General features: G+C 34.4%; 1 protein-coding gene across 1 annotated transcript in view; it reads left to right on the top strand.

Moving 5' to 3' along the window:
* Nucleotides 1–24,190, top strand: part of Smp_126640 (neurotracting/lsamp/neurotrimin/obcam related cell adhesion molecule) — a gene marked incomplete at both ends in the record, with an annotated part of 27,584 nt that extends 3,394 nt beyond the window's left edge. The window contains 10 exons of the mRNA XM_018794427.1: nucleotides 842–954; nucleotides 3,834–3,932; nucleotides 5,776–5,905; nucleotides 8,750–8,800; nucleotides 10,490–10,618; nucleotides 13,210–13,392; nucleotides 14,870–15,016; nucleotides 17,169–17,210; nucleotides 19,076–19,213; nucleotides 24,084–24,190. Of these exons, the coding sequence (XP_018648841.1) occupies nucleotides 842–954; nucleotides 3,834–3,932; nucleotides 5,776–5,905; nucleotides 8,750–8,800; nucleotides 10,490–10,618; nucleotides 13,210–13,392; nucleotides 14,870–15,016; nucleotides 17,169–17,210; nucleotides 19,076–19,213; nucleotides 24,084–24,190 (1,139 nt within the window). The remainder of the gene's footprint in view (nucleotides 1–841; nucleotides 955–3,833; nucleotides 3,933–5,775; nucleotides 5,906–8,749; nucleotides 8,801–10,489; nucleotides 10,619–13,209; nucleotides 13,393–14,869; nucleotides 15,017–17,168; nucleotides 17,211–19,075; nucleotides 19,214–24,083) is intronic.
* Between the last annotated feature and the right edge of the window lie 69 nt (nucleotides 24,191–24,259).

Here is a 24,259-nt window from a genome sequence, read left to right as displayed (position 1 = left end):
CTCGTGAACTAATGTGGTTAGATGTGCTAATAGCTGAAACATATCTGTTTTGAGCCTTGGTGACTACTATAAACAATGGCTGGGGACAATTTATAACACAAATCAGAAGGGGTTTGATTTATACAAGTATATTTACTCCCTAACCTCTTCTAGATCTTGTCTTAATGGACAAAGATTTATTGATCACTACACTTACCCACTTATTTAGTTCAATCTACAAGACTTACGTTTTTGTATTTTTATACTGTTCATGGATAATTAAACATTCATTGTATACATAAAAATCAGTTTGTCAATTCCTTTTTTTACATCACTTTTCACTTTAGCCTCAATATGCACACGATATAATTGTTTATTTTAGTTTAGCTTACTATCGACACTAGACTTTTCAAAATTTTGCTACACAACCAAGATCTACAGTTGAGTTACTTAGCTAACACTTTTTACTTTTATATTATATTTTATTTATTTATTCGTTTTATTTTGACATCCAGAGTTCTTTAAAAAGCATAATAAATAGAACTGATCATTTACAGTATGTAATTTCTTTTACCATTAAAATATATGCGAGTAAAATCCATTCCCCTACATATCTTACTGTATTGATTAAGTGATTAAGAATTTTCACATTATCAATTTATAACGCTTGACTTAGATCTCCTCCTTTACAAGTTCGCATTGTCTGTATATCATTTTATTGTGATACATTGAACTTGTCTCAACAAATTAACAATACTGTTTTATATTATTTTCATGAACCATAAAACGGCTGAATGTGTTTATTCTATAACACTAAATTATCATAAGTGTTTCTCATTATTTCACTTTTCATTTTATATAGTGTCATTAACTGAAGTTAAACAAAATGTATATGAAACAAATATGAATATTTCAGTTAAAAATGGTTCGATGGCTGAATTATCATGTCCAATAGACATTGTTCTCACCAGAAAGGTAGGTCTACATAACCAAGTTGTCTTTACAAAAAAATTGCTCTATGTTCGTGTTAAACTATTTAGTATCATTTTCTGATCAATCTATAACAACCATGACATAAACTATCATCATTAACTACTGTATTTATTTAAATTCACTTAGTATTGTTTGTTTAAATCTTCCCATTGATGTTTAGTACTGCAACTGGTTAGTCTCTAATTGGCATATGTGCATACTGTGCGTATTGCCTCGACATAGCCTTAATTCACAAGCATTATATTTATTTATGTAACTACATTTTGTCAGCGGTGTCAATCTTATTAGTAAGGTTTAAGATAACATTTTATTCATCTAAATTTTTCGGGAGGTACATATGGTGATAACAGGAAAAGTTAAAATTAAGAATATTAAACAGTTTCTATTCATTTAAAACAAAATCATAATTCTTATATATTCCCAGTATGTCTTGTCTCTTGGATTATTAAAGCATGGAAGTGAACTCAGTCTTCTACAAAGTTTCGGTATGTACATAATAAATCAATTTGAATTCAAAATTCTTTAACGTATTATTTTCACTTGTTTTGTATGATATGATTTCAAAAAAACCAAATAATAAAAATATGAAAGGCGAAAGCAACCATTAACAAGACAACCAAAATGATATTCTTGTGAAACCAAATTTTCTCTACCTAATAGTTTAATTTCAACAAGTCTAAGAGACAAATCGGATTGGCAAAGCAAAAGCAACATTCCTGCATTTGAAGAACATATGGAACTCAAAACAACTGTCAACCAATATCAAAGTGAGAATCTTCAATACGAACGTCAAAACAGTTCTACTGTACGGAGCTCAGACATGGAGAACTACCACAACCATTATCGAAATGGTACAAGTATTTATAGACTGTCGCCTACGCAAGATACTTAATGTCCGTTGGCTGGATAGCATCAGTAACATTCTAATGTGCAAGAGAAAAACCAGCTTCCAGTGGAGGAGGAAATCAGGAAAAGAGGCTGGAGGTGAACAGGACATACATAGCGGAAATCATAAAACTGCACCAGTAGGCAAGTCCTAGCTTGGAGTCTTGAAGGGGAACGGAAAAGAGGAAGGCCAAAGAACACATTGCGTCGGGAATCGGGAGCAGACATGAAAAGGGTGAATAGGGACTGGAAAGGATTGCCCAGGACAGAGTTGGATGGAGAATGCTGTTGAGCGACCTGTGCTCCTCCACGAGAGTTAATAGGAGTAAGGAAGTACGTTATTTGTATCCCTCCCTTGTATTCCCCTTTGTTGTTAGATGATTAGTGAAACAAGCTTATTCATCAGAGTATTAAACGAAACAAGTTTCGATGAAACATATAAGAAACCAATTTATAAAATCTGTTTGTTTTGTTTGGTAAATTTACGCGTTTTGTAAGTCATAAACAAACTTGAAAGACTTTGTAATTTCTAAGCACCTGGTGGAAAAAAGTTTGAAATGAAGATGAATATCTTTTGAAAGAAACTTAAAGATCATTGTTTAGCGTTTAAATATCCCTTACCTATATTTCGTAGGTATTTGTTTTGCACGAAGAACAAAGACATAAAATCTTTTTCTCAGTATTTTTTCTGTTTTAATTTCATTGAATTCTCGATTTTGGTGATAGAGTAATTTCGTAGTGTAATAATGCAATGTATAAATTGAACCCGTTATTAGACTTTATATCCTTTTCATCCATTAACAAAATTAACTATCGATATTTTCCCATGTTGAATTATAAATTAACCTTTTCAATAATAAAATCCTTTAATTTTAATGGTTATTGATTTCAGAACGTGGAAATCGATATGTCATTAAGTGACGACAAAAAGTAATGATAAAATATGTTTTATATATCAAAACCTGCGTATGATTAACTATTGTTATTTAATTTGTTTAATGTATATTGAAATCGCCATGGGCATGTTCTGGATACATTTTTTTAAAAACATTTTAGTAATTATCAATATAAAATTGAGATTGTTTATTTTCGTTGAGACCATTAACCTTTCAATGTTAGACCATTAGTGTAAACCTGGAAGCACTGGATGACCTTTTCGTCCTAATATGGGACTCCTATACAGTGTGTACCCACTATCTGGCATGCGGCCTTTGAACCCAGGACTTTCGGTCTGACGCGTTACCAATGAGCCGTCATTCAACGGCGTTGATGTATAACTTCTATCAATCCGGGATATTGAGCGACTATTTTAGTAACTGGTCGTTCACTTGGAGTAGTAAGACAGATCACATAAAGATCGTTGCAATAGTCAAGATGTATAACGAGTAAACGACCTATTTATATAACCGGAATCAGCGTCTGTATATTATTGTCAATCTGAGAACCTATATATATTTTTGAGGTTTAGATGCTGTCAATCGGCTTCCAGCGATAGCGCTCATAATCCGGTTTTGATTTTTTTCTTCTCGATAGCTCGTTGGTTAGGCGTGTGAAATTGTGTTATTGATGGAATGGAATAACAGAACACATAAGTTGTTTACTGAATAATTCTGTACATAGAATTATTGGGTTCATTTTGGACACTTCACGTCAAACAAAATAAAGATGGACACATTAGTGTTAATCTCTTCCACTAGGATAAACCATTCCATGTTTTCAATGTTAAAGCCAATTATAAATTCATACAAACTAGATTTCTTTGTTGGTATTCAATTTTTTGAAATAGTTTATTTTAAATCTGAATCTAGTTTTGCAAAGTTCAATTGATTTGGCCTCTGAACATTGTGTCAGTGCAAACTGGTTACAGTTACATCTTGAATTATAAAATAAAAAATTGGTTCAGCGAGAAGTTCTTTTTTCAGAGACTTCATTTTCATCCTGAGTAGATTAAAATCGTTCACTGATTTTCTTTACAGGAACTTGAAACATTAACATGGATTCGAGCACCACGACAACTTCTTACAAAGGGCGTTTTTAGGGTTACTGAAAATCCTAGAGTATTCCTAGCACCTATGGTGAGTGTGTATATAAGTTACAAAGTAATTTTTTTAGAATACTATTGCACTAGTAACTGTTATCATGAAAAACCAGTGTAACCGATATACATCATCATACTAGACTTATAAACATACGCAAATTTTCAATATTCCGTATGTGATTTTTTGCCAATAACGTTCTTTGTTAAATTGGTTTGATGATATTGATTTCTAAACTGGTGATAGTAATGGTAATATCGAAACATAGCCAAATTGACCGTACACTGTAATTCACTTTATTAGTCATGTAGATATATTTTAACAAGTAATGTCATTGATTCTATAAACTACAAGAAATCTATAGAAATTTCAAGATTATCTGTTTTAATTTCAAGACAAGATAAAATGTTGGCTTCTTTCAAATTTCGAATATAACGGGAGGAGAGCAACGATTCAACATGCGATGTGATCACTACACCTTATTGACTGTTATTTAATCGGTAGAAGGCAATCCTATTTCAAAGTCATTGTAATAGGTAGGAATGTAAATATGGAAGAACATAGACTAATGATAACATAGAAATTGTCTCATTTTAAACTATTACAATTAAACTAACTGCACATTTACATTTTGTTAGCTTAACATTCCTTATCTTAATTAACAAAAGTCGATTACTTCGTAATTTTTTATATAACCAGATCATATGACAAATTTATACAGAGCAATAACATAAAGGTTTGGGGAAAAATTGAATTCATTCTATTTCACGGCTTCCGATCATCTAAAAATGACCTAGAATTACAAGGAGTAATATTATTGTAAACAAATGTATAACATACTTTAGTTATTGTAACTGAAGCAAATCAAAATGAAACTTGTCATCCTTAAGACTACATTCTACCCAATTATGTAGATGACGCCGTTATTATTTGTGAAGACATAAACCATGCTTCTTGCTTGCTCTGTTACTTCAAGTATGCTCATACGAGCACAAATTTTACAATGAAGCATGAACGAGATAACCAATTCAGTACTTAAGTTATGAGTACGAGACGAATAAATATAGAAAAAAAAGCTCACAGAATAACAATGAAGCTATAATAGCTTTTGTCCCTTTCAGTTACAAATGGTATCTAGTCAAAACCCTTTTTTGATAGAACTAGAATGGTATACTCAAGCAACTGAATACATGAGGATCTGGTAGTTATTGAAAGAACCCTTTATGAATTGATATGTGAAGAAATTAATTTGAAAATATGAAACGGTGCATCCTGAAGACCGTTACTAACTGATTGTTCTGAAAAATCTAACTCTCATCCGTCTTCCATTCAAGAGAGATGAGATTCCTGAAGATTTCTTACTTAAACCTTTCTTCTTATATTAAACTATCAGTAACTGTAACATTACTTTCTCTATTCTATATGGTTACTCTTTAAATATAGAGATATGCATTAATCTTAATTCTTTTCACTCAAATATTTTGTGTCCTCTTCTTATTATTATGATTTTCGGTTCCGTTTTGGATAAGTCTAAAATTTACTAATTAAAGTATGCTAAACCTTTGTTTATGATTATTCTACTCCTTTTAATTTTAGGCTATTTGAAACTGATAAGAAACTGTGAAACAGAATGAATGCATTTTACTCTCCAACCCTTAATGTTCCTACTGTGCTTAAAAGTCAATTAATTCTAGATCAATAGTGAAACTAACAGTTTAAAAATGTAATAATTATAGTTTTAAGGAAGCATATTGTTTGATCATATACACAGTTTATAATAACTGGAATGAATTTACAATAAAACAAACACCTATTTATAATATACAATACAAAAAATTGATTTGAGTCCTTTTTTGAGTATTTTTTTCTTAAAATCTTTTAGGATCTTTTAAAAACCAAAGCTTTAAGTTTATATTTACGACCAACACTACCAGACGATGAAGGAGAATATAAGTGTACACTTATCTTAAAAGATAGAATTCATGTTCATACTGTATCTTTAAATATTTCAAGTAAGTTTACAAACATGATTTTACAAATTATTAGTATCTAATAAAATTATTGAAAATAGTTCTTACATATTTCAGCTACTTGGTTCATCAGAAAAAACAATAATCCTTCTTATTTACTTTTTATTCTACTTGATTTGAACTAAGACGAGATTTTGTTAGACAAAAAAAGGTCCAAAATTATAAACACTTATGTATTTCCCCCTCAGATAATAACCAGATACTATAATTGATGAATTAAATAAAATCTACATACATTCAACACTTATATCATGTAGTGACGTGTAATACCGGTCGCTCTGTAGTTGATAGTTTGGATTCACTCAATTAAATTCACAAGTCGACCTAACCTAGACCACCATTGGAAACCTGGAAGCATTGGACAGCCATTTAGTTCTAGAAAGTGGCTCCCCAGCAGTGCGCATCCGCAATCTCACATGTGGGATTTGAACCAAGTACAGTTATCTACCTCAGACAATGGATGAAGGGTTGGGAAAGATTATGAATCGATTGAAGTTAGACATCAAAACCATTGGATGCTGATTTAATGGTCTAGAAGTTTATCATTCGCGTGTGACACCAAAAGTCCTAATTTTGAATTTCGCATGCGGGATCATAGAAGCGCACTGCTGAGGAGTCACTTACTAGAACGAAACGGCCATCCAGCGCTTTCAGGTTTTCAATGATGGGTTAGCTTGGATCGACTCATGAATTCCATTGTGAAAATACTACAGTCTCCGAAATTTCCCACAGTGAGTTTAGATTTATTTGTAAATTAATTTCTTAATTAATTCCAATATTTCCAAACATAAACATAAATAAGTCAACCAACTTAGGTTTAAGTGATAGTAATATATATATATATATATATATATATATATATATATATAGCAGGAGCTTCTGCTGCTTTTAAAAGTTGGTTATGAAAAAATATAGGTAGATTTGGGCGAATTGTATAAACAACCTTAATATCAACCTGTTGATCAGTGGAATGATTGGAGTCGATTAGATGTTTAAGAATGGAACTTCTAACTGTTTTCCTCTCAGCCCTTGTAGACACGTTCTTGGGACATGTTCTCGTATATTTTATATATTTACTTGAAATTTAAAACTCAGATGCTCTATAAGATATAACTATTACTCAACTTATTATGATATGTTCATTACCAAATTACTAAACATTAATCAACGTTCCATTCTCACGCTCATCAATTAACAAACACACAAATTTGGTTTATTCAGTAAAAAATAATCAACCTGTGGAAACTACGAGTAGGTCATAACTCTCATTACTAAGTTATTAATTAATCAGCATTATCCAAGTATTCTTGTATACTTACTTGAAAACTGAAGTCTTGTAAAGGTGCTTTATCAGTTATTATCAGTGACGTGAATCGTGCAGTTTATATGAATTGAGTTTTAATACATCTGAAGATCACTTTTTCTTTTTCTTCTAAATAACTTCGACATATTATGAACATTCAGATGTAACAAAATACTATATAAAAGATTATTACTCAGTAAGTCCCATGACGGCATAACTGATTCACTAAAATACTTGAGTAACTGAACTGGCGGAGTGGATAAATTGCTAATAAACCAAGATCTGAATTTCAACTGAATATTTTCCAAAAAAGTAAACTATTAACTACATTACCTAACATATATTAATGAACCAAAACCTATTACTGCCATACAAAATATTTAAACACAACAGAATGAGTCAGATGTCATATAATTAGTCAATGATTAAGATAAATATCCCTAACCGCATCGTTTAGATTCTTGTATGCAGAATATAAATCATTGTAATACTAAATGTATCCATTTAGATCTTTAGTAATAATAGATTTTCTGTGATGTGATATGGATAAATAATAGTGTGTTAAAAAGAATGATTTGTCATTAATGTACTGCTTCAAATGTTGCAAAATAATTTCATTGTTGAGAAAGATTTTACCACAGATTAACATCAATTGGACAACCATTATATGATAAGGAGCGAGAATTCTATCCAATGGTCCCTGGTCTTTAATAACTCGTTAATTTAAATCAATTCGTGATAACTATGTATCCACAACCAACCAACTTTACATGATCTTACTTTTATTTAAAAGGTCAGTAGACGTAGAAATCAAGATAGTTGGTTTAAAAAAGTTATTCTTAGACAATTTTATACAGGTACTTTTCATTCTGAATTTAAAAATAACAAACGAATTGAGCATAAAATTAGTAATTCACTATTTTCTTGTAGTTTTAACAAAACACTTAGAATTTTTAACACTTACATATAAACTTGAAATCATGAGTCAATTAAAGCTAGACCACCGTAGATAACCTAGAAGCACTGGACGGCCGTTTCGTCCTATCGTGGGACTCCTCAGCAGTGAGCATCCACGACCCCGCTTCGCGAGATTCATGTAAGATAATAATCTCATTTTAAGTATTTATAAAAGAATATTCAATAGAATAACAGCTGGAATACTTGTTTAAAAAAAGCATAACTATACTTGAAAGCTTGAAATATACATCAAAATATTAAACAATATTTATTTATACATTCAATTACTGAAATTACTTTCAAAAGTGGATTAGAAACAACAGTATCACTCTAACCATTTTCTATGTTTAAAACTCATGACTGTCAATTTTAATAAACATTGTGTTGCCTTGAAATGCTTCATTATTACTCAATGAATTCTTTTCAACTAAATCAATGTAATTTGTAATCTAATATAATTTATCTTCTGATTCAAGCTTATTAGTATTTATATAATCTTAAAACCATATTTATAAGTTACTGTGCTTTTTCTAATAATATTTTTGTTGAATAACATTTATTTACAGTCCCTCCAATCATTATTAAATCTCCTGTTCCATACTTAAAAGTTGATGAAGGTTCATCACTCGAGCTAAATTGTCTAGCGACAGGAAATCCACCACCTCATGTAACATGGAAAGTCTTTTCTAATCCACTTGTAAAAGATGATAAAACTGATCAGAAATTATTATCAATTTATGATGCATTTTCTGGATTAGGAGTGCGTAAGTTATCAGGTTGATCTATTTATTTAAACTAATATTTCATGTAAACTGAATAAGCATAAAACGATTTGCAGAGACGAAATAAATCGATTGTATTGCAGGTCTTCTTATCAGACAGTTTAAATAGTTCAAACTGACGACGGATAACAGAACTAGAAATGAAAAATTAAACTATTTCTAATGTTTAATGCGATTGTAATCAAAATCGAAAGAATTTATTTTTGATTACGAAGTGAAATTCATTTGTGAGATATGCTGTCCAGTTTTCAGTGATTCAATGGTTCTCCATCTGAAATCACGCTATAAAAATACATCTTAGTATTTGTTCTGCGAAGAGCAGTAGAAAGTACTGATATTAACAAAGTATTTTAAGCAAAGATGGATAGTGGCCAGCAGTGGAATCCAGAACGCGCGTTTCATCCTGTTCGTGACTCGTCAGCTGGATGTACCTGCATCTCAGAGTTGATGTTCACTCAGTTACTCGAACCCAGTATCGTTCGTTTCAAACTCCATTGCGTTATCCACTTAGCTACTGAGTTCTGGGTTCTAGTCTCAGATTGAACATCAACTCTGAGATGCAGGTACATTCAGCTGAAGAGTCACGAGTAGGAGGAACGTGCGTCCTAGATTCCACTGCTGGCCACTCTCCATTTTTGCTCAAAATGCTTGTGAATTAAAGCAATATCAAGGCACTACGCATAGTATACACATATGCCAATAAGAGACTGATTAATTGCAGCCCTAAACATCAATGGGTAGATTCAAATAAACAATATCAAGTGAATTTAGAGTAAGTATTTTTTTACTACAATAATCTGACATGACAACCGATTATTTATTCAGTACAAAATTAGAAATTAAAAAACTATACTCTGATACTTCATTTGCGAAATGTTCAATAATTGTCTCAGGCTTCATTGTTCCTGCATTTCCATACCAATTACTTTATGTTTCTGTTCCTCCCTTTTCTATCTTCTCAATCATCTGCTACCAGATATTCCATTCCTGACTCACCATATGTACTACTTTTCTTGACATAAGTAACCCACACTACAGTATCACTGTTGTTTTGTCGGTTGACTGCTATCTTCTATCTATGACCTACAATAAAATATCTAAATTACCAACAAATAGATAATCCCCATCGTCTTCGGATGGATATATTATCATGCTAATCTAATTCATTTCTGAAATAAATTATGAAACAGTCAATGACTGGAAAAAACTGAGCTGTTGACTAATATATTATTTGAGGATGACGTTTTATCACAGTCGGATATGAAATAACAGATTTTTAACGAACAATGTCCAAAAAGAGTTAGCTGTTGTTTTGTATCAGATTTATGATTTTTCTAACAGCTTCATATTCAAACGCCTACAAAAAGCATATTCAGTAGTTATGTTTTTTAAATGAATAATACTTAACAATTTTTATTAAGTTAGGCATTTCTTCCCTATAATTTTTGCTTCTGGTAATAGAAAATAATACTGAGATTTCGCCTATTATAATTCTATCTTACTTCGTTTCTTACGTATACACAGCTATTAATCATCATAACGGCACTCTGATTATTGGTAAGTTACACAGAAAAATGAATCAACGTTTTCTGTGTATAGCGGCTAATGGTGTTCAACCGGATGACCAGAGAGAAGTATTTCTATCAGTACGATGTAAGTTATAGCAATTAGAACAAAATCAATTTTAAGATAATTAGTAAAAAACATTCATAATAAACTGAATAATCGATACTTTAGCGACGAATTAACATTTTTAAACGGAATTATCGTTATTCATCAGAGAAAATTTGAGTACGATATTTCAGTCAAAGCTGCTGCTTCATTAAATTCTAGTTTGGCTATCTGAATTTTACTTATAAGCGAAGCATTTAGGCAGTTAGAAAAGAAATTTGTTCTGTTTCGTGATAATTGACAGTATTATTCAGAGTATGCTTCTTTCCATAATTAAGAAGCAAATATCTACATGTATTTTAACTTTCATAAAGCTGTAGTGAATAATTTATTTTGGCGAGGTGAGGTCAAGTGAATGAACACACTAGGATCCTGTATGCATGTTTCAGAGACACAGCATATATTAATCGTACGAGATTCTAGGGTCTTAGCCAAGGAAGTCTACTGGAGGTTTTAATATCAGGTAAGTACGTTGAAGGGTCAAATTTAAAGTTTCGAGTGAGGTGTCAGTAGACTTGGGACAGTATTTCACGTACTAGAACCGCCGGCTATGGTGACACTTGAGGAGCGAATCGAAGCAGGAAGTCTAGAGTAGGTAGTCAACGTGAGAGTATTAATAGGAATGGAAGAGAGAAATTCATCATGAATACAGTGATCTTGAGTGCTGTTAGAGGTATGAGGACGGTTTTCCGCATCATGGCAGAATTCTTCGAGAGGTACATGAAATGGTAATTGGGTCGAATGTGGTCTTAGTGACCTGAGAGCATGATATCAGTGCCTAAAGGAAAACTGCTTGAAGTCAGTCAGACAAGACCTTTTTATGTGTAATTTTGTGTTAGTTTCGTACTTGTTGCGACCTTGTCGGCGGAGAAGGATATCCATGGTATAAGGCGAGGTGTGCATTTTCAGGATCGACTTTTTCCAACCCCACCCTTTCTTTGTGGGAAGGCAGCATAGTTGTCACGCTGATTGTTTCAGGGAAACACCTTACTGCCATCACACCTCTGTGCAATCAGCAGTACTGTATAGCTCTCGGACCTTAGGCTTGCTGCTTTCAGTCTAACCTTCCTTCAACCGACCTCTCTGGCACGGTGTGACCTTGAGGAACGATCGGTTCATCACGATAGGAAAGCCTGACCACCACATCAGGATAGCAGCATCGGTTGTGTCAAACGCATATTTATTGATTTTTATATCATTAAAAATAAAAGATCACATAGCTTTGTTCTGTACTATAGTTAGTTTTGGCTGTTTAGCAAGTTCAGTAATTTCAGTGTTTTCATTAAATAGCTTTAAACTTCTCGGAAAAAGCGCACCAGAAAACCTGTTCTAAATGCATGACCAAAGGCAGTTCAGATTGTGAAGTATGAAACCTCAATATTCAACTGTTTATTCTTCCTTTTTATTTGCAACGAAAGGTGTCAGTTTGAGCATTAAAACGTTTTTAGAAACAATTTTTTTTATTTCATCCTGTTACGTAATTCTTTTCATATTATATTTCTGGTCTCTGTTTTATTCTGTATCCATACTCCATTCATTCACTTTATTCTGAAATCAGTAAAATTAGTATTTTAACACTATTTAACTCAGTCGTCTACTGAGTCCTTATCTGATTATCTAACACAGTTTTCTCGTTCATTAAGTCACCATTACTGCTTTTAAACAAAAATTGAAATTCATTAACAGTAACGTTCAAACTATGAATTTTTCTTGTCAATCAAATATCATTTTTACGTAGAATTGTACAACTTAAAAATAATACTATTCAAAGGAAGACTACCTTGCTGAACGTTATTTAGTTTTATCAATCAAAAGGAAAATAAGCCATAGGGAACCTATCAATCAAACATAAAACTTTAAAATGTTTTTCATAACTTAGTTAAATCAGCTGAAGAATTCACCATAAAAAACTTCGCCTGAAGTCCCTCTGGGGCTACTGTCAGACCTAAGCCCAGATAAAGGAAGAGGGCTGGGTATGGGGTTAGCGACCCCATCCCGTAGAAAACTAACTCGCTAAAAAAACGCTAAAAATGTGGGCCACTTTACATATTCATTATATCTGGCATGTGGGTAGTGCTATAATGCAGTACGCGCTTTTTGTTTTATTTGAGGCTTTCATCCATCCTAGTGTTGATTGTCATGCTGAAACACAAATCCATAGCTTTTCTATTCAAACACCAATACATCATCCACTGGGTTACTGAGTTTAGATAGTTACTGTTTCATCTCTGTGGTACAGGTACATTCGGTCGACGAGGACGAAACCTCTATCATGGATTCAACTGTTAGCCACGCACTAGATATACTGAAAACTTGTGACTCAGGACTACTTCGAAACTATCTGCTCTTAACGCACATATCGCAAAGACAGTGATAAGTTGCAGTTCTGGAACGGAGAATCGCAAACACTTACTAAACGACCTCAAAATATTTCCTTCACCCGAGTTTGGAAATTTACAATCCTATTCATCCATGATCACATATAAGAATAAGTACGAGACTCTCCTAAGCAATAATTGCTATGTTAATATTTCTTCATAAACGTTTAATTAAAACATTTTCTTGCTCCTCAGTTTCACCAGAAGTCAAAATGACTAATCGTATCATCAAACAAGGTATTGGTATGAATACAGTGTTGACATGTCAAGTCAGTGCACATCCACCTGGATCCATACGATGGCTTTTTAACCATCATTATCCTATAGCAGCTACAAGTTGTGATGTTATGACAAATTCAGAAAAGAAATATTGCTTACGTAAGATATTCTAATTAGAAATTATTTTGATTGTATTCTTAACAAAATACGACTTATTCAACTTAAGAGAAGTTATACACGTAGTCAGTTTACTATTACTTTTACGCAAATATCTTTCCTTCTTTTATTTGATTGTTTTTATTTCAATAATTAATAATAAAACCGTGACACTCGAAACTTATCATTTCTTAACTAATTGGGTCGAGTTTATATCATTAATTCAAGTACCAAATCGACAGCAATCAGGCTCTCACCTTGAATATTCATTACGAAGTATGCAGTACCTTAACCAGTTTAACTTCTCAAATAACAAATAAATACATAGGTCACTTCGTAACCTTGTAATCTTTTTAAACAATCTATACTTCAATGGTAACCTCAAACAAATATGATCGAATCTTATAGCAATGAATAAGCAAAATTTAGTACTCAAGACTCGTTTGGCCTGTGTACAAAATCAGTGTACAGTTCTTAATAAAGAATTCAACAAGATAACTTGAATTAGAATATTAATAACTATAAAGTGATGATATCTTCAGCATAAATCCTAAATAATAAGATTACGCATAATAATAATAATAATCAGTTAAGATTATTTTATGCATTACGTAATAAAATATATTACAATCTAGAAGTGAATCTATCTAATTTATTCACGTATTCGGTATGCAACTTTGAACATAGGAGCGACTAAGAACTATCATCCTCCTTAGCAATGAATACATTATTATTCTCAATTAATGAATAAATTAATCATATAGTAAGTTGAAATTTGTAAATCGAAGTACAGAGTAGAAGATGAAATATTTGATGTCATCAGTTATGTTTAAAATACAAATAACCTTTTCTGACTGTTTTTATAGTAATACCAAACAAACTCTAAGGAAACATAATAGCAATGTAACCATATGGTAAGATGATAACCAAACTTGAAGCAATTAGGTTTATTTATTCAATTTATCCTACTTGAAATTCATTCTGGAAGACAATGAGTAAATAGTTTGCGTAAATCACGGAAGCTCAAATATTATTATTTAATGGTCTAACTTAGAAAACCATGTATGGAACTACTCATTATTCGGGATACACAACCCCACAAGGGATTAAAGCCAAGACTTTTAGGCCTTATAGAGATTGCTCAGCCTTCACACGAATCAGCTGGTATCTAATGGTTTTAATTTCAAATCAGCAGAAGATGGGAATATGAACCATTCGTTTACAACCGAGTGGTGTGGTGATTAGGCGTTTCCTATGAGGCTTCAAGTTCCCGGCTTTAATCTTTGGTGGAATTGTGTATCTCGAACGCTGAGTAAGCCTATGCTAGAATGGAGCAACTATCTAGTATTTCTTGGTTCGCAATAGTTGTCTAATAAAGGTTATTTCATGATGTTTTAATTACACATAATATTAAGATTTATCAACAACTGATTATCTTTAAATATTCATTACTATATTTATACTTTTTCTATAAACCTAGAGGAGCATAGACCACAATCATACAATAGTTTATCAGAAATCACATCAAAATTGGCTATTTTTAATTTAAAAGTAGGAGACTTTGGTGATTATGTTTGTTCAGTTAGCACAATTATGGGTGAATCATTTGGAGTGACGACTTTACAAAGTATGTTACTCATATCATTCTTTATAAATTTATTTAAATTTCATTACATCGTTCTCTCTAGTTTAAATGTAACATAAACTTTTCTCAACTAGATAGTTCTGATAATTTGAACTGTCTATAGGGCGTTGATGTCCTTTTTTGAAGAAAAAATTATATTCCAGTAAAGACAATACATGTTGCAAACACAAACAAGGAAGCTACAACCTGTATTTATGAACTAAGTTTTTAAAAAGCGTGATACAGATTTGTGAAGGTAATCAGTAAGAAATCTTGAACCGCGCCTTAGCTCAGGATGAAACCAATCAACAAGATGTATTCGCATTACTGGAAGAGCACATTCGTTCTCTAAAATTTAAACTTTCATCAATCTGTGTAAAATACGATTGATAGAGCTTGATCAACACTAACTACTAGACAACAAGATATCGATTATTATTTAACGACAGTTGTACATAATCATCTAACCACTAAAACAAGTAGTTGAAGTTTGGATAGAGCAGTCATAACGCAGATGATTGAGATACTGGGTGAAGAGAGTTTAAATCACTGGGTTCTATTAACTCATTAAAGATTATTTCATCGTTTAATAAATAAATAATCTCTAGTCTTTTAAAATGCACCGATGCTATTAGTAAATTGTTGGCACTTGTTTTGTATCCTAGAGGAAGCGTTCATCCGTCTCTGTTTTTCCAATTATATTAACTCTTATTTTATGACATCGTTCTTGAAATCCCTTTAATTTAATTATATCATTATGAAAATTTTCCGTTTAAGATCTTATTTTGAAGTGAACGAACTAAATTCATATTATCAATATGAAATTGTGGAGATAATTAAGTTTTTGATTGAGATCATGAACCGATTGATGTTAGACCACTATTGAAAACCTGGAAGCACTGAATGGCCGTTTCATCCTATTGTGGGACTCCTCAGCCGTCCAATGCTTCCAGGTTTTCAATGGTGGTCTAACATCAGTCGGTTCATGACCTTAATCAAAGACTTAATTTATGTTATTCTTAGTTCTTGCTAACTTTGTGTAATCGCTTGATTTCAAGCTTATGATCATTAGTAGCCACTCTGATCGGTGTTCTAGAGCCTTCTTTTACTGGAATTGGCTTCTCTGAGATTAAGTGGTCTAATCACTAAAATTCCACAACCTTTCTGTACAACATCGACATTAAACTTCAGATAGAAGTGAGCTATGGGAATTTCTCTCCAAGTGACTAGGAGCTTGTTCTGTCGCTTATGAAAGTGACTGAATGTTATTTGTACTTATCTTGTCACAATCTGAATAGTTATCTTAATTATCTTCACCTTGACTAGATTCTCGATCTTGTAGTTGTTTATGGTTTTTCCAATATGTTGATAAATTGAGTTTATTTTAATTTTTTTAATGACTGATGACTAGTCTAAGTGCCTGGCTTCATGAAATTAACTGGTTTCATTTGCGTTATCTCCGTGCAAGATTTTAGCGTTTTTGCAGTCGAACGTGTGTCTGTAACTGTCAATGTGTATTGAGATAAGCGAAGATATTTCGTGACGTTTGACAGCTAGTTGGTGTTCATATAGACGAAGACTAGACGGAAGGAAATCTTGTCCTATTTAACGTTTTTCACAGTCAGATCGGTTTATTTTGTGAATGATGTTTGGTTTGTCTTTGTCGTTTTTCTGCATAAAAAAACCGACTGAAATGATTTCCTGACTTATGAGTGATGCCTACTGCTAATAGCTCTAATAATGTGGCTGTAATTTTCGATAAGTCCCCTCTATATGATAGGATAATCTGTTTCATGATTTCTTAATTTGATATTTTGTTAGATGATGAGTTTGATAAGCGATTTTCAATGAACTTGCATGGATAGCAGATTCTCAAGACTCCGAATAAAATCCTGAGTATGCTTTATCGAACATCATCTGCAGGGAATTATAAGACTTCCTGTTATGGATTCCACAGTCTTTTATTTAACATTTTTGCCTCTCACAGATTTATCATTATTTTAACACTTCTGGAATCTGAAAGGAACTTTAGGTCATTTATAGATCTATGAATACGATGTAACTTCGAAAAAAACCATTTTCAGTTTACTTCGTAAACTTCTTTGTTGTGTTACTTAAGACATCAACCCTTGAACCTGTTTTTTTTAATTTACAGGGTTTAAAACTGAACGTTTTGATACTGATTTAGCACAAATAAGTAAGTTTTTACGCTGTCATCATCTAACATGAGTCCTTATGTTAGAGTGTGTCGTAAGATATTTACATTGAAGATCCCCACGACTCAAACAATACTAGTCCACCGATTCATTTAGCGTGTTTCTGTCTAAGGACGAAACGAATTCTCATCTGATACTTGACATACCGCGAAAATCATAACTATTAATCTAAGGAGATATCATTCAACTGATAAACATGTGGCATGATTGACTTTAAAAGCCTTTCATCACAAATCTAAAAGTGTGAATTCTAGGCGTTGTAACATTCTTCAAAGTTCTTAGGGAACTGCTTTCTGTGAGATCTCATAGTATTATTTTTATGACATACTTATTTTTCATGGACCAGACAGATCATACATTCACATTAGTGGTTTTAAAGAATTCATTGATTTCATAACTTTTCATTACGAGGAAATTATTCTGCTCCGTAACTTTTACATTCGTGTTACATATACATAATCACCGCCTACGCAGACGTGTAATGTTAGCTGATATAGTAGTTTAAAAAAGATCAGCAGTAAGTTAATCAGGCATAGATTTCCTGGTTAGGGTTCACCCAATACTCGTAATCAACGGTTCGAGATGTCGGATGATGTAGCACAAAAAAAGGTCGCAGTGGTCTATTCCCATTCAGTTTCGTTCTAAATCCATTCTTCCATTGCATTTCTTCCTTAAAACAGTACTTTTCACGCACAGACCTCCATTGCTTTCAATATTATTTCCCACACCATAGTTTGCATGGATGTTGAAGATAAATGAAACTTGGATTCAGTCATTAGTATAACCAAATCCTGTAATCGGTCACAGGTTAGAATGATTGAAAAAACTCACCGAACTAGCTAGGAATAACCTAATAACTTGGTCTGATAATTTTTATTTTGTACATTCGACGACACCATCCTGTATTTCAACTTGAAATTGTTGTTAAACATACCACTCATTGGAAATAGTCTTAATATAGATTTGTGGAGGTCGTAGAATTTCCACAATTTAAGTCACAAAGTGATCCTGGTCAGATCACTGTTGAAAACCTGGAAGACCAATATCGTGGACTGATTGAAGTTAAACATTAACATAGATTCGGCTCAGCGGTCTAGAGGCTAAGTGTTTGAGAGTAAGGATAAAGGTTCCGGGTTCAATTCTCGCGTGAGCGCTGATGAGTCACACACTGGAGCAGGACGGCTGTCAAGGACTTACATGCTTTCAGTAGCTCAGCTAAGACCAATTCGTGATTCCAACTTTGGGAATTAATCATGTTAACTAACTAGCTATAAATCTTATGTCTTGTGTGAGATACATAGGATTCGGGAATCTTACAGTGGGTTGGAATGAATGTCCAATATTACCTGTTTTTTTCAAGTAACCATTTCAATAATATTTACCATCAACGAAAACCACATGTAGTGAAATAACCGCCAACAATCCAGGTTTAGTAGTCAACAATGATTGGTAAGTGTTGTGGTAATAGTAATAAAATTTGCTCATTTAGCAAATGCAGATCTGTGTACTTAGATCTAAGCCCCACTGTTTGTGTAAGGACTAGTGAGAATTAGTAGTTTCTGAAACCCAAATAGGTCGAACGAGGCTTGGACCCATGAGAGGTCATGACAGTCGATCGCTCTACTCATTAAGCAATAGAACCACAACTATATATAGTTTATTGTGAAGCGTCCTTTGAAATTTACCCTTATCCAAAAACTCGGAAAAAATGAAGTCATCATACTTAAATTATTGAGACATAAGGTCACGATAATAAATACGTATTCAAGTTTTCAGTTGATAAATAAACTGATCCCTTTCTTTGATATCTCTCCAAAATTTACTGTTCTATATATATTCTTTGTAGTGCATCAAAAACAGATTGAAAGATTATCGGATAAACAGGTTACTCGTGACAGGATATCCAATTCTCATGATAATTATTATAATAAATACTTAAAACATATTAGATTGTCAGAAAATAAAGTTTATCAAAGACCAATAGGTAAGTTAATGAACATTACTCCATTTATGAACTTCCAATCATATTCTTTTTGACGCTGTTATATTCTGTGTGATGGATGCTGTGATTGCGTAGCTTCCATTGTCACTAAAAACAATGATATCCAGAGCGACAGTAGGAGCTTCTCAATTAAACCATTTAGCTTAAAGAGCTTAAAATCAGCAAAAACATTCACGAAGGCGACAAATCTCATGTGTCACTTCAAAATAAGATATTGCTCTTTTCTCGTTTTTCTTATCAATTCAATTTAAATTATTTTAGTATTATAAAATGTTTTGAATCTTCAGAAGGTTTTTTAGTTTAAAATCCATTCAAAGTTACTCTAGCTAACCAACCAAATTTAAGAGGCGATAAAGTAAATGCATCGACTCACTTCAAACTAAGATCGTTTGACTTCTGCAATTAAATACTTCTCTGAAGATTCATACAGTGAATTCAGAAATTCGTTAGTTCCTTGTTCGGTCGAGATCAATAAACAGTGTCATTATCAGATTGACGTTATTTATTTGAGTATTCATTGACTGAGTGGAAATCAGTAACTTGGATTGTCCAGCCAGTCATATGCAACGTAAAGCCTGGTACATATGTGCATCGGTTCGCACAGCCACACTTCATTAGCACAGCGAGATAAAGTTATCAAGACAGATCCCAGAGTATTAGAATTAATAACAGTATCAATAGTAGTAGAGAAGATGAAAAGCAGTCTCCTAATTCAATTGCATTGATCGAATTGCAACGTCCATACTAATCTGACTAAACGTCCTGTGTACTGTTTTAATGGTATTTAATGCATGCACTAATAACCGAAGCGAGATTTAGACGATACAATTCCACTAACATGGGATTACACAAAAATGACACCAACTGAATACTAATGGTCAATCACTATAAATAAATTAGTCCCATAGGAAGTCATCAACAGCCCAAATATCATACCAGAGTTATTTCAGTGAAGAGCTGCAAAACGCAGCTCCGCCTATAGCTCTTCTATGTTACTGGTGGTCCCAAACACAGGTAAACAAGGAAGGTTGAGCATAGAGTCAGCAAACTCATCAGGTAGGAAACACCATTGCTAAAAGAACCCCAACCAGATTAAACCATTTAAATTCCGCCGTCAGAGTTGAAGGTTCATCATTCAGAAAAATTGTGAAGTCTCATGGTGGAAGACGGAAATCACGAGGCTGATGCCACTTCTAACAACCAGAGCAACAATTTTTATTGGTAAATGAATTGTAGGATACTATGAGAGACCGGAAGGACCAGTCAAACGGCAACGGAAATGAGGAAATACAACTTGACGATGCTCGGAATCAGTGAAACCCATTAGATCCAAACTGGACAGAAAAGGTTAGATTCAGGAGAGATGCTGCTGTACTCCGGTCGCAAAGAGGAAAATGCTCCACACGGAGAGTTGCTTTGATGCTGTCCAAAGGAGCACGTAAAGCACTTGTAGTACGGGAATCTCATGGATTCAGGATCATCAAAGCATCATTCAAAACGAAGGAGGAGGGAATCACAATGAATGCTATCCTATGTTGTGCGCCCACCAATCATAGCAACGACGACGATAAAGACCAGTTCTACAAGAGACTGCAATCGATCATAGCGAAATGCTTAGGTAAGAACCTGACAATCTTTATGGGAAATCTAGATGCAAAAGTCGGACTGGACAACACCGGGTATGAAGATAGCATGGAACGACATGGATTGACTAGGAGAAATGAACGAGAATGGCGAAAGGCTTGGAAGTTTATGTGTAGTCAACAAAATTGTTTTAGGTTGCACAGTATTCCCCGCCCTCATAAAGCTACATGGGTCTCACCGGATCACACTACAATGAACTAGATCGATCATGTTTACATCAATAAAAACTTCACAAGGTCAGTGGGAGATGTGAGAACCAAGAGAGGTTCTGATATAGCTTCAGCTCACCACCTGTTAGTTGCTAAGATGAAACTGAAGTTAAAGAAGCATTGGACAACTGGGTGAACAACATTACTAATGTTCAATACAGTCTTTCATCGAGATACTGACAAACTCAACCAATTCAAGATAACTCTCAACAACAGGTCCCAAGCTTTACAAGATCTACTCAGGGATGAGGAATCTACTATGGTGGGTAATTGGAAGCGGATCAAAGAAGCACTAACTTCAACGTGTCAAGAGGTTCTGGACCGCGAGAAGCATCACCACAAAGAATAGATCTCTATAGAAACCCTGGACAATATTCAGGAAAGGAAGAACAAGAAGACAGCACTCAACAACAGTCGAACAAGAACAATGAAAGTCGAAATATAAGCTGAATACACAAAAGCAAACAAGCAATTGAAGAGGAGCGTTAAAGCTGACAAGCGAAAATATGTGGAAGACCTAGCAACGATAGCGGAAAAACTTCAACAGAAGGATATATGAAACAGCTATATGACACAACGAAGAAACTAGCAGAGAAACAGCAAACCGAAAAGACCAGTCAACGACAAAGAGGGCAAGACACTCACTGAGATTCAAGAACAGAGGAACAGATGGGCAGAACACTTTGAAAAACTCTTGAATAGGCCAGCTCCATTGAATCCACGGGACATCGAAGCAGCACCTGCAGACCTTCCTATAGCTGTCACTCTACCAACGATCGAAGAAATCAGGGTGGCCAGTCTTCAGACAAATCAAGAGTAAGAAAGCAGCAGGACCTGACAACATACCAGTTGAGGCAAAGGGATAACTGCCAAGATGCTCCATGTTCTAATCAGGATTTAGGAGGAAGGACAAGTGGTGACAGACTGAAAAGAAGGATATATCACCAAGAAAGGAGATCTGAGCAAATATGGAAACTACAGAGCCATCACACTACTATCAGTACCAGTAAAAGTTTTCAACAGAGTGTTGCTGAATCGGATGAAAGACTCAGTAAATGCCCAACTTTGAGATCAACAGACCGGATTTCGTAAGGATTGGTCGTGCACAGAACAAATCGCGACACTACGGATCATTGTTGAGCAATCAATTGAATGCAATTCGTCACCCTACATCAACTTCAATATGAGAAGGCGTTTGACAGTGTGGATAGGAGAACATTATGGATTTTTTTCGACACTATGGTGTACCTAAGAAAGTCGTCAACGTCATCCGGAATTCATACGACGGACTACAGTACAAAGTGGTGCATGGAGGACAGCTGATAGAAGCATTCCATGTGAGGACCAGTGTCAGACAAGGCTACCTACTTTCCCCCTTTCTCCTCTAGTGATTGACTGGATTGTGAAGACTTCGACATCTGAGGTGAAACACGGAATACCATGGACAGCTCGGAATCAGTCAGAAGATTTGGACTTCGCAGATAACCTGACTCTTCTGTCCCATACACATCAACAAATGCAGGTCAATTCAACCAATGTAGCAGCAGCAGCCTCTGCATCCGTAGGCCTCAACACACACAAGGGGAAAAGCGAGATTCTCAAACACAACGCAGTAAACATCAACCAAACCAATCACACTTGATGGAGAAACTCTGGAAGAGGTGGAAACTTTCACGTGCCTGACTGGTCAGCATCATTGAAAAACTAGGAGAATCTGATGGAGATGTGAAGTCATGGATTGACTAAGCAAAAGCAACATTCCTGCATTTGAAGAACATATGGAACTCAAAACAACTGTCAACCAATATCAAAGTGAGAATCTTCAATACGAACGTCGAAACAGTTCTACTGTACGGAGCTGAGACTTGGAGAACTACCACAACCATTATCAAAATGGTACAAGTATTTATAGACTGTCGCCTACGCAAGATACTTAATGTCCGTTGGCTGGATAACATCAGCAACATCCTAATGTGGAAGAGAAGAGAGCAGCTTCCAGTGGAGGAGGAAATTAGGAAAAGAGGCTAGGGGCGGAAATCATAAAACTGCATCAGTAGGTAAGCCCTAACTTGGAGTCCTAATGGAGAACGGAAAGGAGGAAGGCCAAAGAACACATTGCGTCGGGAATCGGAAGCAGACATGAGAAGGATTAATAGGAACTGGATAGGACTGTACAGGACAAAGTTGGATGGAGAATGCTGTTGAGCGGCCTGTGCTACTCCACGAGAGTTAACAGGCGTCAGTAAGCAAATAATGGGTAACGCAGATTTGAACCCCACAACGAGAACCAGTTCGCCTGAAATCTAAGAGAAGTCTCGCAGATGAATTCAAATTAATATGAAACCTAGGTCTAAAGTATCCTGCTAATGGAAGTTAACAACCTAACACTAAAACATGCTTTAGTCTGACCATATATCATTGTCATCCACACTATATGCACTGAGAAATAACTCCTATCTTATGACAAGTAGTTGTCATATCTATGGTATTGTGTGAGGGCTATGATACTGACCGGGTACCCAGACCGAAACAGGTGGTTTTCTTAGGTGACCACACCCGGAGCCTTTGACCTAAAGGTCTGATCCATAAGGCAGTGGGGCATCGTGAGGAGGTGCAGTCCCATGGTAGCTGTCGACCAACAACTGGTTCATACGCCATTTGTTCCCTCAGGACCCTGGAGCCCATGTGCACCACTGGCTTGGAATCAGCGTTTTCCAACTCCCCTAGGTAGACCCTCTGTGTCCATCAACTCGGTTAAAGCGCCGGACATTCGCTTTCCGTCTTTTCAATTTCGTAAACAACACCCCCGCTACGAGAAGGCAGTGAGTAGGACTTCCATGGCAGAGGCTGTATACGCGTGGCTGTGTGAGAACATTTCGAGAGGGAGGGCCTACCCACTCTCGGCCGTACCAGGGCTAGTGATCTTTTTTATATCTAACATAAATTTCTGTCCAAGTTTACTTGAAACACTTAGTCTTTTTACCGGACCTTTTATTTAGATACTCAAAATACTGCTGCAAATGCGACATTTACTGTTCAGCTGTATATAAAACTGCTAATGGTGTTCAACATGCTGACTGTTATTTCACACTTTTTATATTTTTAAAAAGATATCTATGGAGTGAAGTTATATAATCTAATAAATGGTTGTATTTTGGCTTCTGCATGTTTGTAA

The sequence above is a fragment of the Schistosoma mansoni genome, chromosome 1 (genome assembly GCF_000237925.1).
Source record: "Schistosoma mansoni strain Puerto Rico chromosome 1, complete genome".
In the NCBI taxonomy this organism is placed as follows: Eukaryota; Metazoa; Platyhelminthes; class Trematoda; order Strigeidida; family Schistosomatidae; genus Schistosoma; species Schistosoma mansoni.
The sequence above is the reverse complement of the archived record's forward strand: the minus strand, read 5'-3'. Positions and strand labels throughout refer to the sequence as shown.